General features: G+C 53.8%; 6 protein-coding genes across 6 annotated transcripts; 3 read left to right on the top strand and 3 right to left on the bottom strand.

The window, feature by feature from the left end:
- Positions 1 to 407: 407 nt before the first annotated feature.
- Positions 408 to 666, top strand: PG998_013692 (uncharacterized protein; the record flags this gene model as incomplete). Its single annotated transcript, XM_066880508.1, has 2 exons — positions 408 to 437; positions 487 to 666. The coding sequence occupies 2 exons, from the start codon at positions 408 to 410 to the stop codon at positions 664 to 666; spliced, it is 210 nt and encodes a 69-aa protein (XP_066724647.1).
- A 456-nt stretch (positions 667 to 1,122) lies between these two features.
- Positions 1,123 to 2,540, bottom strand: PG998_013691 (uncharacterized protein; the record flags this gene model as incomplete). Its single annotated transcript, XM_066880507.1, has 3 exons — positions 1,123 to 1,880; positions 2,038 to 2,325; positions 2,426 to 2,540. The coding sequence occupies 3 exons, from the start codon at positions 2,538 to 2,540 to the stop codon at positions 1,123 to 1,125; spliced, it is 1,161 nt and encodes a 386-aa protein (XP_066724646.1).
- Positions 2,541 to 3,262: 722 nt separating this feature from the next.
- On the bottom strand, positions 3,263 to 4,894 carry PG998_013690 (uncharacterized protein; the record flags this gene model as incomplete). Its single annotated transcript, XM_066880506.1, is given in 3 exon segments — positions 3,263 to 3,739; positions 3,994 to 4,320; positions 4,337 to 4,894. 3 exon segments carry the CDS (start codon positions 4,892 to 4,894, stop codon positions 3,263 to 3,265), a joined length of 1,362 nt encoding a protein of 453 aa, XP_066724645.1.
- A 707-nt stretch (positions 4,895 to 5,601) lies between these two features.
- Positions 5,602 to 6,817, top strand: PG998_013689 (uncharacterized protein; the record flags this gene model as incomplete). Its single annotated transcript, XM_066880505.1, has 5 exons — positions 5,602 to 5,677; positions 5,739 to 6,152; positions 6,270 to 6,482; positions 6,548 to 6,634; positions 6,693 to 6,817. The coding sequence occupies 5 exons, from the start codon at positions 5,602 to 5,604 to the stop codon at positions 6,815 to 6,817; spliced, it is 915 nt and encodes a 304-aa protein (XP_066724644.1).
- A 148-nt stretch (positions 6,818 to 6,965) lies between these two features.
- PG998_013688 (uncharacterized protein) lies at positions 6,966 to 8,472 on the bottom strand (the record flags this gene model as incomplete). Its single annotated transcript, XM_066880504.1, has 2 exons — positions 6,966 to 7,041; positions 7,097 to 8,472. 2 exons carry the CDS (start codon positions 8,470 to 8,472, stop codon positions 6,966 to 6,968), a joined length of 1,452 nt encoding a protein of 483 aa, XP_066724643.1.
- Positions 8,473 to 10,777: 2,305 nt separating this feature from the next.
- PG998_013687 (glycoside hydrolase family 28 protein) lies at positions 10,778 to 12,215 on the top strand (the record flags this gene model as incomplete). The annotated part of the gene is made up of 3 exons (XM_066880503.1): positions 10,778 to 11,325; positions 11,386 to 11,488; positions 11,562 to 12,215. 3 exons carry the CDS (start codon positions 10,778 to 10,780, stop codon positions 12,213 to 12,215), a joined length of 1,305 nt encoding a protein of 434 aa, XP_066724642.1.
- Between the last annotated feature and the right edge of the window lie 103 nt (positions 12,216 to 12,318).

Here is a 12,318-nt window from a genome sequence, read left to right as displayed (position 1 = left end):
ATCCTTCCTTTCGTTTTGTTGCTTTGATGCAGCGAGACACCCAGGAGTGAGTGACACGTAATGGTGCTACTCCTGCCCTGGCAGATGAGATTCATGTCACGTCTGTTCATCCACCGCCCAAATTGCACCGATATGGATCACACATAGTTATCGTACAAGCGTTCGAGTACTTTGACAGGCAATTCATTTAAAGCCCAGGCTCGAGAGCGCCCCCTGCCCAACACCTTTTGCTTTGCAATATTCAGCTTCGCCTAGAGCACCCTATTCACATAACTGAAACATAAGCGTCACAATCGACTGTACATCATTTCTCGGCTCGATCTCGTCAACACCGCAGCCAGTAAAACAGAAAAAATTCATCCTTTTTTCTTCTTTCGTTACTCTCGAGATCCTTTTTTCTTGGCAAAATGGCACCACCTATGGCCAAAATGCTTGCAGTCCTGTTCGCAGCCCTGGCCCCCTTTCCGCCCTGGCGGACAGCAGCAGCTCCGCAGCCGCCGCCTCCACGAGCACGAGCTGCACGACCGTCACCGCGACGGTGACGGTCGCGGGCAGCCCGACCCCGGCCGCGGTCACCGCCGGAGCGTCAACATGGTCGATATGATGGGGATGCCGGCCGTCTTTGGAGTCGCAGCTGCGGCGGCGGCCGCCGCCATGGCACACTGAGGGCTGACGTAAGGGAGGGAAGTTACGAGACAGGCGGGACATTATCATACAGATAGGGAAAAGAAGGAATGGGCGGTGGGCCTCGGAAGCCCTCGGTGGGGAGTTCAAGAAAGGGGAAGACGGCGCAGAACCTTTTGCGTTTGGGGTCCGGAAGGTTTCATTGGCCTGTGTTATTTCCTCGTGATGGTGGTGGTGGTGGTGGCGATGTCGACTTAATTAATGCATATGAGAAAATTGGAAACCATGAGCTGCATGCAAGCATGAATCGTTGTTTTCCAAGTAAACAGGAGAAGGAGCTACACGGCGTCTACACTTGCTCTGTATTGTGATAGCGACTTAGACATGCCCCTATCAGCTATGCTGTTACTAAACTTCGTATTGCTAGTAATTGCATCGTTGGCTATCTACTGACAGAGACAAGAACACAGTCAACGTCGCTCGCAAGACCCGCATTGCCTACTCATCATTTGTCTCCCGAGCCACCGAGGTCTGGAACGTGACGGGCAGCCACCTCAATAGCCACCTCGAATCTCCCGTCGCCGTCGCCGGCGAAGTGGGCTCCGCTGTAGTCTTCTCGTCGGCGTTAGTGATGGGGATGACAACAAGTCCACCCAGCGCCGACTTTGAGGGGCGGTCAGATGAGCTTCCAGGATCGTCGTCACTCGGTGAGTTACCGCGAACACCGCTGCTTCGCGCCGCTACGCAAACCACGTCACCGACTTCCATACCGCAGTACCCGTCGGGATGCATCGAGAGGCTTGGGTTCAGGATCAAGAACTCGTCTTGCGTGAGGGAGTACTTGGTCCAGGTATCGTGGCAGGTGTCGCCGGGAATGACGGTGTGGTTAAGCCCGCAGCTACCATTATTGGCGGCCGTAGTCGTGTTGGTACCTGTTGTACTTGTTCTTGAAGAAGAAGAAGGGTCTGCGACGCTGCTGCTTCCTTCTGTACTGGCAGGAGCAGGAGTAGGGATATGAGTTGGGGGTTGTTCCGAGATGTCCGGGGACTCGCTCGTGGCGGCCACGGATGATGTATCTTGTGTCGACGAAGAGTCGGTTTGGGTTGCTACCGTTGCCGTCATGGCGCTCATGGGCAGGCATATCATCCGGCCAGTATAGATGAGTTTGGTGTTGTTGTTCAACTGCGGGTTGGCCGCCAAGATCCCGGCCAGGGTTAGGTCGTGCGCAAAAGCTATCTCATCGAGCGTATCCCCCTCTTTCACGGTGTATGAGGAGTAAGAAGCGTCACAGGGGGCCGACGGGGGTGGGCATGTCGTTTTGACCAGGGACTGTGCTCACGACTAGGGACCAACATACCATTAGCTATCTATACATGAAAGATGAAGAGAAATTGTTGGGAAAATTGAAGGTACCTATAGTCAACTCATCGGAGCTGCTGCTTGGGACTGGAGTGTCCGGCTCCGTGACGCCTACGGTGGTGACGGCGACGACATCCGTTGTCACTGTAATGAAAACTATGCCGTCGGTGATGGGTCGGACTTCGAGATCAGTGAGAGACGAAACCGTACTGGTCTCTATGGGCTGAACTTGGAGAGGTGTCAAGGACGACGATGTAACATCAGTCGAACCGCTTTCCGTGGTTGCCGATGAATAATTGCCGTCAGTTGAACTAGGTTGTGATGTTCCGGTAGAATCGCCTGCTATACTGATGCGTTAGTACAAGGCGCAATATGGGAGCTATGTGACTTGTTTTGGTAGTCTGATATCTGGCAAGTAGGATAAACCTAGTATTGTATTTACCTTTTGGCCACACTGTCTCAACATCAGGGGCATCTACACTGCTTGTAGATAGCCCCTGAACACTAAAGAGAGGTAGCAGCGAGAGAAGTAAACTTGTGGCTCTGAAGTTTCGCATGATTGAAATTATGCAAAATTCTGGAAATGTACGTTTTCGTGCTGTTTGTACTATGTTGGTCTCTCAAAAGAATGGTGTGGTGTAGTTGGAAAGAGAGAGGGCCATTTTGGTCCTGGGCCGAAATCTTTATATGGGTGCAATGGGACTCATACGTAATATTCATAAATAGGGGTGAGTAAAGAGGCGACCCTGATTAAAGCCGTGCTTGTCTCCGACTTAATGTAGATATACAAGTCATGCGTGAAAGTATTTATTACACCAACCGATTTATGACTCGACCCCTGGAACGACAGCAGAACAGCATCTGCCGACTGTCTATTTTTGTTCCTCTCTTTCCCCTATCCACGATGAAGGTCGAGGGAAAGATGGAGGATACATAGTATGTCAACGCCATGGGTCCCGGACGTGACGAGTATGCTGATGCCGTGTTTGGTGACCCCCCCGTTCATAGGTCTACGATAGACGGTTGTGGACGACCGCCGTGGAACTATGGACGATCATACATCCATGGTGTGCCGGATGCACCAGGATTTCGTCTGGCCCCCACGCTATTGTTATGGTTTGTGATGTAGCGTGGTATTACAGCCGCAGATGCGGGGGATGACATGCTGAAACAAACCAATCCTCTCGGGCCAGAAACCAAAATCGCCTCGCCATCCATCCATCCAGCTTCTCATCCCAATAACTATGGGGGAGCGAGTCCGTCCAGCGTATCGTTGCAGTCAGTACTCGGAATACCTATGGCCCCTTCCAAGAGCCACCATGAATTTGCGGCCGAACTGCTCAAGAGTGCCAAGACCCGCAACATCGAGGCTGGCCTGCCCATCGCGGCAAGGTGGCTCCCTCGCGCAGCTCTCGCGGCCGGCGAAGCCCTGACTATATCCAAAGGGGGAGGGTCGAATCTCATTGAGGAGCGTATGCTGGGTCCGGCTGAGATGATCCTGGTTGGCGCGCCGCCAGCAAGGGACGCCGAGAAAGCTGCCGCGCCGACCATTCCACTCGCAACACCAGGGCCAATTGTACAGTGGGTTGATAACCGGAGCAGTAGTGGCAGCATCCGATCGACGTGTCGCCTCTGCGGGGGTGGGGAGGGGATAGAGGGTTATGTTCTCGGTAGATCTGGTATTCTGGGTCCTCATCCTTGTCGTGAAAACTCCCAAGATGGCCCGATAGAGCCGGATGTTGTATTTGCCATTGAGCTGTTGCTAGGCGTGGACAGGAGCGGACGTTCGTTGATGCGACGAACAGCAAGTGAGAGAAGAAGAAGAATAGGTGGGTGGTGGTAAGAGGAAAGCATACAGGTTTAATGTATTATTAGCATTGTGATACCTCCCATCTCTTCTAAAAGCAATTCTCCTCGAAAAGCTCACTTGTATAATTCCCGGAACAGTTGTCTTCGTTGAGAAAACCACCAACTCGGTCAGTCCCATCATGACGCGGAAATCTGGCTGACCGGAGGCGGCAGACTTATTTCGCCAGACAACACCTTCCGTGGCCAATCCATGCACCAGGATAGATGGGTAGGAATCAGCTGCTCCATCCCGTACACATCCCGCTCCATGACCTCGTACTCCCCGTTCCCGTTCATCCACCAAGCGAAATCTAGCACCTTCATCAACACCAACATCCGCGCATAGAGTGCCATGGCGAGTGGGTCTCGGCCTTGAAGCTTCTTGCGGTATACCGGGCCGAACATGAGGGCTATAGTGCCGATGTAGCGGCGGATGGTCTTGGCCTTGGACCCGGAGAAGTAGGCGCGGTAGTAGAACAGTACATAAGCCTTGACGTCTTCGTACATCTTGTGCTCCCCCTTGCGACCCCGAATCGGTGGTCGTGACGCCGAAGCGGTTCAAGAGCGTGCTCATGTCCTCATCCAGTGCCTGCAGGGACGCCCGAGGCTCTGGACCCAGATCTTCGTCTGAAAGGGTTGAGGGAACGATATCGTAGCCAAACCACCCGTAACCCAATCTGGTCAGAAGGTCTAGACGGTGGGCGTACAGGCGGCTGACACCTCCCAACAAGTCCCAGGCCTCCAATGGTAATTCGTAGGTTTCGTTAGGTCGTGTATGGTGCGAGATGAGCCAATACAAATTTGACAGGATGACAGCCGACAGCCAGATGGGCTCCGCTATGTCACTGTCGATGTGCTTCAAGGCCTGCCGGTGATGAACGAGGCTCCTGTCGAGATAGCGCGTAATGGCCAAGGATAGCTGGCTGTCTGCGGCAGAGTGGCATTTCATGTGCAGCGCGGCTACTGAAAGCATGGGGTTCAAGACGACTTCAGAAGTGAAGGCGTACTGTGGGATGGTCTGCTCCCACATGTGACGCGCTGGACTCCCGTTGCAGTCGGGCATGGTTTGGCACACCACAGTGCTGTAGTGATGCATCAACCGTAGCTCCAGCATCCGCCACTGGCTGCCGTTCTCGATGGAGCTGGGGCAAAGCATTGGACACCGAGCAAGGCGAGTGTCGTCGGCCGTCTGATCAGGAGAGATCCCGCGCGTTGATTGAGAGCGGCCCCTTTGCCGAGTTGTGCGACGGGGCAAAGAGTGGCCATAGTCGCAAGGGCTGCAGCTAACAAACCTCCTTGTGCAGTTTCCACACACAGGTCGGGCCTCGTCGCACTTGACACGCCGTTGGCGGCAGGTGCTGCAACCCGACCTCGACTTCCGCAATAGGGGTCGCATAGGGGCTTGGAGGGGGCTCGGTGCTTCATCCATCGCATCGAACTTGCGAGCTTGCGAACTTGCGAAGTTCCGAGCCGTGGTTTTGTCAGCAGCCAGTGTAAGCGTCAGCGTGTCAACAAGCATGCGCGCTAGCCCTGGCGGAAGGAGGTTTTCCTTTAGTAGCCAATCACCATCAATAGCGAACTTGCGAGGGCTCCAGACTACGAGCCAGCGTCTGATTGGCTGGGCCGCCACGATACAGTTGATACTCATTCAAGTCGCGACGTCCGTCGAATATATAATATGAGCCTCGCATCAGTCGTTCAGGCAGAGGAGAAACGCCAACAGCTACCAGAAGCAAACACCAACCAATACATCCAACTACATAATTCAATATGGCCGCCTTCAACGAGGAGACTACTGCTCAGAATGTCATAGATGCTCTCGGATCCGAAGCCGTAGGGAAGACATGTAAGTTCAGAGCCGTGTTGCTCCGTCGCTCTTCTCTCATATCTGATTCACACCACAATAGTTGTCATCACTGGACCCAGCCAGGGCGGCATCGGTGCATCAGCCGCCATATACCTCGCCAAGGGGAAACCGGAGAGGATCATTTTGGCCGGAAGGTCTCAAGACAAGATTCAGCCCATTATTGACGAAATCAGGAACATAGACCCTGCCGTCTCGGCCGATTTTGTCTCCCTGAACCTGCTCGACCGGGACTCGGTCCGAAAGGCCGGCGAGGACATCAGGCGACTTACATCCGATGGCATTTCGGCCCTAATCAACAATGCCGGCATTATGGCTGTCGAGCATTTCACCAAGTCCAAGACGGGCGTTGAGGCCCAATTCGAAACCAACCATGTTGGCCACTTTCTCCTGACCAGCATCCTGATGCCCGAGGTCAAGAAGAGAAAGGGGGTCGTTGTCAATGTGTCCAGTCTTGGTTACATGTACGGAGGGGCCTGGGACCTTGAAGACACGGATTTCCAGGTACAAACACTTTTCCAATGAACCAGTCCTCCCAACGCAAGCATACGTGGCTGACAATGTGCAACGATAGGGGGTAAGACGTACGACTGCTGGGAGGCGTACGGACGCTCCAAGCTTGCCAACATACTGTTTGGTATTGGCCTCAGCAAGCGAATGTCAGCGTTTGGCGGCGCGGCCTTCTCGGTCAGCCCCGGTTTCATACCGGAGACGAAGTTGCTGGCCAACTCGGACGTAAGCGAGAAGCGCCTGACTGCTGCTTTTGAAGATGCAACAGAGAAAAACGGTATGTGCACCGGTATTGGACGGAGAAAGAACCTAGGCTTTTCTAACATTAACACGACCATTTAGGTGGTGTTGCGCCGGTGCAACGAGTGGCCACGATCGAACAAGGCGCTGCAAATCTTATCATGCCCGCCTTGAACACCGACCTGCGCAGTAAGCAAACCCCTTCTAATAAAACCCTTCAAAAAGTACCAGCTGACTCCAATGACAGAAAGCTCTGGCGCGTTTATCGTAGAGTGCGGGATCGGGTCCGTCCCTGACTGGGCTGGTGCGGACCAGGCCGAAAAGCTCTGGCGTCTGAGCGAGAAGCTCATCGACCAGGAGGTGGTTGTCTAGATTTCCTTTGGTTTTAGATCGTTTTATTTCCTTCAGCTTTACATACTCTACATGATGACGCCATGCGCTTCGATGATTTGAGAAGACCGCGCAAGTAAACTGGCAGGTGGTGGTTTAGTACCACGCCCTGCAGCATTGGCTTAGGGCTTTACTCAATCTCAAACTTTTGTTGGAAGCTGTCCTTACCAACAACCAGCTCGCCGTCCATGATGCCATGGACGTAGCTAGATATCTCTAGTTAGCGAAGACCAAAACAAACCAGCATATGGGAATACGTACGATTCACCGATATATCTCCAGCGTCCGTTAACCAATGGACGAAGGACATAAGCCACGGGTCCTCCTTGTAACAGGCAGATTGTGTCACCTGTCTCTAACAAGGGTGGCCCAAGCCCGAAGAAACCGTTGGTAGTGACACAAAATTGCCGGTTGAACTGCTCTATCAATCGCGGCTGTCGGAAATGAAGCTTGCAGAAGCTGGCCCAGAAGGCCAATAGAGCACTCCTCTGCTCTTCGTTATCCAGGACCTTCTCAAGTTCTTGTCTCTCGTTCTTATCCAATCTAGTGGGCTTTCCCGGGTCGTATGACGGGTGGACTATGCCTTGTCTCAGATCTGCAAGCACACACCTCCAGAACGCCCGCATGACGGGCTCTGTGGTGTGCTCATAGGTTTGATGCAAAGGGAGAAGGGAACGCCACTGCCCTAACACAGACTCCATATTGCTTCCCCATGCCTCTAGCTCGTCGTCATTGTTAGTGAGTATCCTCCCGGGCGCCTGCGGGCCGACTTTTGCGACCCGGCCAACCGCTCTGCCTTTTAAAGTCAAGACGCCGTCGTTTACAGTGACTAGTTGGTCTTCCTGGTCGCCCATAGAGCTCGCATCATAGACGCGGGTGTGGAACCTTGGCTTGGACAAGGCGGAAATGTAGTCACTTTCGACTATCGAGTGTAGCTGTAAATCTGGCACCCAAGATGGTAATTTTGGGTTCCTTAGCTCGCATTGCTTCGTCATGAGTCCCAAGAAGGTCAACCGCTTGTCCTGTTTGACAACGGCAGATATGGCTGCGGTATACACGCTCTCTACTGTCGTGTCATAATCAGGTTCGAAGCTGAAAGCATTACCGACGAGACCCATGATGCTGTAGACTTTATCTCGGGGGTCTGACGCCTTTCGATGCCAGGCAGAGTCAAGGGCGAACAAGGGGCTGACGTGGCCCCTGTGCACGACATAGTCTCTCACATCAGACGTGGACCGCGCCACACGAACGTTGATATCCGCACCAAAATCCGAGCCAGGCCACAGCCGGAAATTCACTGACAGAAAGATAAAGAATGAAAATTCGAAGAACCAGTTGATGGGCACCATGGAAGGGCCACAGAAGACCTGGACTTCCCGGGCCAATACACTCTCTTGGAGCGTCCACATCCTGATCCACCACTGCCGCTGTAGTAACGCCACGGCCGCATCCAACGAAGCGATGCAACCAGTATTTCCATTTCCGCCTTGCAGCAATTTGAAGACCGGCGCATAGTAGTCCTGGAATTCGCGAAGGGTCTCGTCTCTGCCTGTGATCACCACCCTCGCGTCACGCACTCCTCGTGACATGGCCGAACCGACTCTCATGGGACTTGCGCTCCCGTGAGCCGCCATCATGTCGTTATGCATTGCTTTCAAGAACTCCATGCCGCTGTCTGATCCCGGGGTGCTTTCTCCCAGCCAGGCGATCACGACTTGCGCCTGGGAGTAGATAGACCTCATCAGTCCGACTTGGTGGTTCCTCTCTGCAGTGTCATCTTGATTGATAGAGATGGCATCAACCCAAAGGTGGCGTGGTTCGTCTGTACGTCTCAGCCTCCGGAGAGCTGCATGTAGGTTTGGGCGACACAAGAATACTTTCTGGTTGAGTTTGATTTTTTGCCGTGGCTGGTTCATCACCCCATGTATACGAAAGAGCTTCGTATGGAGAATGTTGGTTGATTTGGAGATTATGCGTTGCCAACGAGCATACGATCTGCCCGTCGGGTTTGTTCGAAGGGCTCAAAACTAATAGTCGGATGTAGCAGTGTTGTAAAGGCTCGTATTGAAATGCAGCATCTTTCTCCATCTCTACAAATTCGGCGGTTCAGTGAAAATTTGTCACAATTCAAGAGAACCGTTATCGGTGCAGATGAGAAGCTCGACAAAGAAACACATCGATGACTGCACAACTAGTGAGCATCTCAACCCCTGTCGAGCTTTCAACGGGGCTAGAAGTTAACTAACCTATGAGGATGATGATGAGAGAGGAAGGAGGGAGGGAAGCAGGTTCTGCCGCTGGGCACCCCCTTCCAGTTTTGGAGTGCTCGATGCCAGTCAGACGAGATTTGTAAGCAACATCTGACCAGCAAGCTTCGCGACTGGATAGGGGGACTTATCTCGCCCAGTCCACGTCCCAACCCCTGAGTGGGCCACATATACAGTATATCCCGAACTCTGATGCGCAAGTCATCGGGCTTTTGTATTCAGTGATGCGATCATGCTCGATATCAACAACCTTGTCGTAACAATGCAACGGGAGGTCAGGAAAATCACGTCAGTTTCTGAGAAATCAGTGCTGACAGGCTGGGAATAGGGGATGAGAGGGAGGGCACCCCCTTTCAACCATCGCCCCATCCATGGCTTGGTGTAGTCATTATATAGTTTGCTTGTGACTTAGATGCAGTTAGACGCAAGGCCTTTCGCGGTGCAATTGATAAAACCTGATTGAAATTATTGAGCTAGCATACTCAATGGATTCGGACCACAATGTTGGTAGCACAACGCTGACCACGCTGTGTTGGATCAGTAAGACGATCCGGGATTCGACCGGCCCGCGTTGGCGTGTGATTTGGTTGGGGAAGTGTGTACTTACGGCCTGGTGGGTGGTGAGGCGTTAGGCGCTTTAAGAGGGGGACAGCCGTTGAACTGAACATTATCCTGCGGCAACAGAGTCGGGCATGGAACATCACGAACAATCTGTGGCTATGTTAGTCTTGGTCATCGACTTCCTTTAAACGTCCCAGACGAGGTCCATACAAGCAACGCCAATTCCAGCTAACCCGACAAGTCCCACGATGGTTGGATTCTATAGGAACCTATACTGGCCAAGACGGGAATCGATCGTCATTGTGCATCTAACGAGTCGGTCCGACTGACAAGGAAAAGCGCGGGGACGACTCCATCGCATATCCACCCTTCGCCGTGGTGACCCGCAGCGAGCGGAAACCGATTTCGGTACTTTTCCGAGACAACAGCCAGTTAATAAAAGACGCAGGCAACGATAGAATCTAATGGCATGGGAACTATATCACGCATAGTACAGACTGGCAGGCCTCTTTGCCATGCGCCTACCCGGTTTCCTAGGTTTCCTGCGAATCAATTCCTTGCCCAATGCAATGGAACACCCGCCTGCCGCTTAAACATTTTGACGAAACATGCCATTGCGAGTGGGGGTAACGTGGGGGAACCTGGGGAGTTGCAGCAACTTGCGATGCGAGGGTGGCTCTGGGGGTGGAAGAGTGCCGATCCGGAGCCCCGTATCGGGGCATGGACCGCAAGTAGTCCGTCGGACATCTGCCCGACCGGGGAAAACTCGAGTCAAGCTTGACAAATTCTATCCACAGCACATGTGCCCACTTCCGCTTCGTTCCATGGCAGCCTTGCAGAGATCTTCACGATGATTGCTCAATGTGTGCTCTCTCTCCTTGCATCTGCTCATGCTGGCTAGTAACAAGTGCATTAGCTTTGCGGGATGATATCATACGTCACCTAGACTGGTATTCGCGGCAGCCTGATGCCGGCTCTCTCTCAGCTCGGTTACTTGAGTCACGGTATATAAACCGCCGTGTTTTGGACCCCCAAGCCTCACACACGGTTGGCTATCGGACAGACACAGGCGTCGTCACCTTTCTTGACTCTTCACTCTAGTAGCCAGCTCAAGATGTTCGCGAAGTTCCTTCTTCCGTTGCTCGCGCCGGCCGTGGCCGCCTCCTACGTTGCCAAGCCACCAGGTCCGCAGGACAGCAACGTCTGCGTGGTCGAGCCGGGCGCCAATGGCACAGACTCGGCGCCCGCCATCCTCGAAGCCTTCGAGCGCTGCGGTCACAACGAGGACGATGCCTCGCAGCCTCGCGGCCAGGTCGTCTTCAAGAACGAGACGTACCACATCCAGAGCGTCATGAACACGACGGGCCTGCGCAACGTCGACGTGGACCTGAAGGGCACCCTGCTATGGGACCAGAACATCCCCTACTGGCTAAACCACTCGCTGCCCGTCGGCTACCAGAACCAGTCGAGCGCCTGGCTGTTTGGCGGCGAGAACGTGCACTGGGACGGGCACGGGTACGGTACCTTGGACGGTAACGGCCAGGTCTGGTACGACTTCGTCAACGGCTCCAACAACTACCCCGGTCGCCCGCACCAGATCACCGTCACGGGGTCCCGTGACAGCATTTTCCAGGGGATTCGGTTCGTCCAGAGCCAGATGTGGTAAGTACTGGCCACTGACCTGAGTCTGTCGAGGACGTTATTCTGATCACCGCCGGCTAGGACTGTCACAATCATCCACTCCGAAAACATCTTGATGGAGGACATCTACGTCAACAGCACCGACACTAAGCAAGAAGTCGGCTTTGAGTTCTCTTCTTTGAACGTAAGTCTTTCGTCACCGCCATATCCAGCCGGTATCATATGTCATGATCAACCCAATCTAATTTACTCACCAGACGGATGGTGCCGACACCATCTACGCCAACAACATCACCTTCCGCCGCTGGGTCGTGGACAACGGCGACGACAGCATCGCCATGAAGGCCAACTCGACCAACATCCTGATTGAGGACTGCCGCTTCCACACGGGCCTAGGCATCGCCATCGGCAGCATTGGGCAGTACAACGGGGAATTTGAGGTCATCGAGAACGTGACGGCGCGCAACATCGAGATCCTTGACAACATGCGTTACGGCGTCTATGTCAAGACGTGGACGGGCCGCACGGCGGGCTACCCGCCTAACGGCGGTGGCGGCGGCCTGGGCTACGCGTCCAACATGCTGTTCCAGAACTTCACGCTCGAGGGCGCCACGGGCATCTTCGCCGTCACGCAGTGCACGAGCTACAACGAGGCGACGGGTGGCTGCGACACCTCTGAGTTCCACATCCGCGACCTCGTGCTCGAGGATTGGCACGGCACTGCCGTCAGTGATGTCGTGGCGGCTGTGCAGTGCTCCGCAGCCCGTCCCTGCACGGGAATTGAGATCAAGGATATCAACATCGTGGACACGGTCAACGGCACGGCGCCCGCTAGCTACCTGTGTGATAACGTGGTTGATCCTCAGGGTTTCGCCTGTACTGGACCGACTTGGGAGGAGAACAACAGGTAGAAACGATTAGTACTCCAGGTCAGATGAGTTATAAGCAATACATAGATCTCAAACGCCCATGTTCCATTTGGCTGGCTTTGGCAGTTAGACTCAGCGGTCCAGG

This window comes from Apiospora kogelbergensis (genome assembly GCF_038363985.1).
Source record: "Apiospora kogelbergensis strain CBS 113332 chromosome Unknown utg000009l_segment0_segment0, whole genome shotgun sequence".
Classification (NCBI taxonomy): domain Eukaryota; kingdom Fungi; phylum Ascomycota; class Sordariomycetes; order Amphisphaeriales; family Apiosporaceae; genus Apiospora; species Apiospora kogelbergensis.
This window is presented reverse-complemented; position numbering and strand designations above follow the sequence as displayed.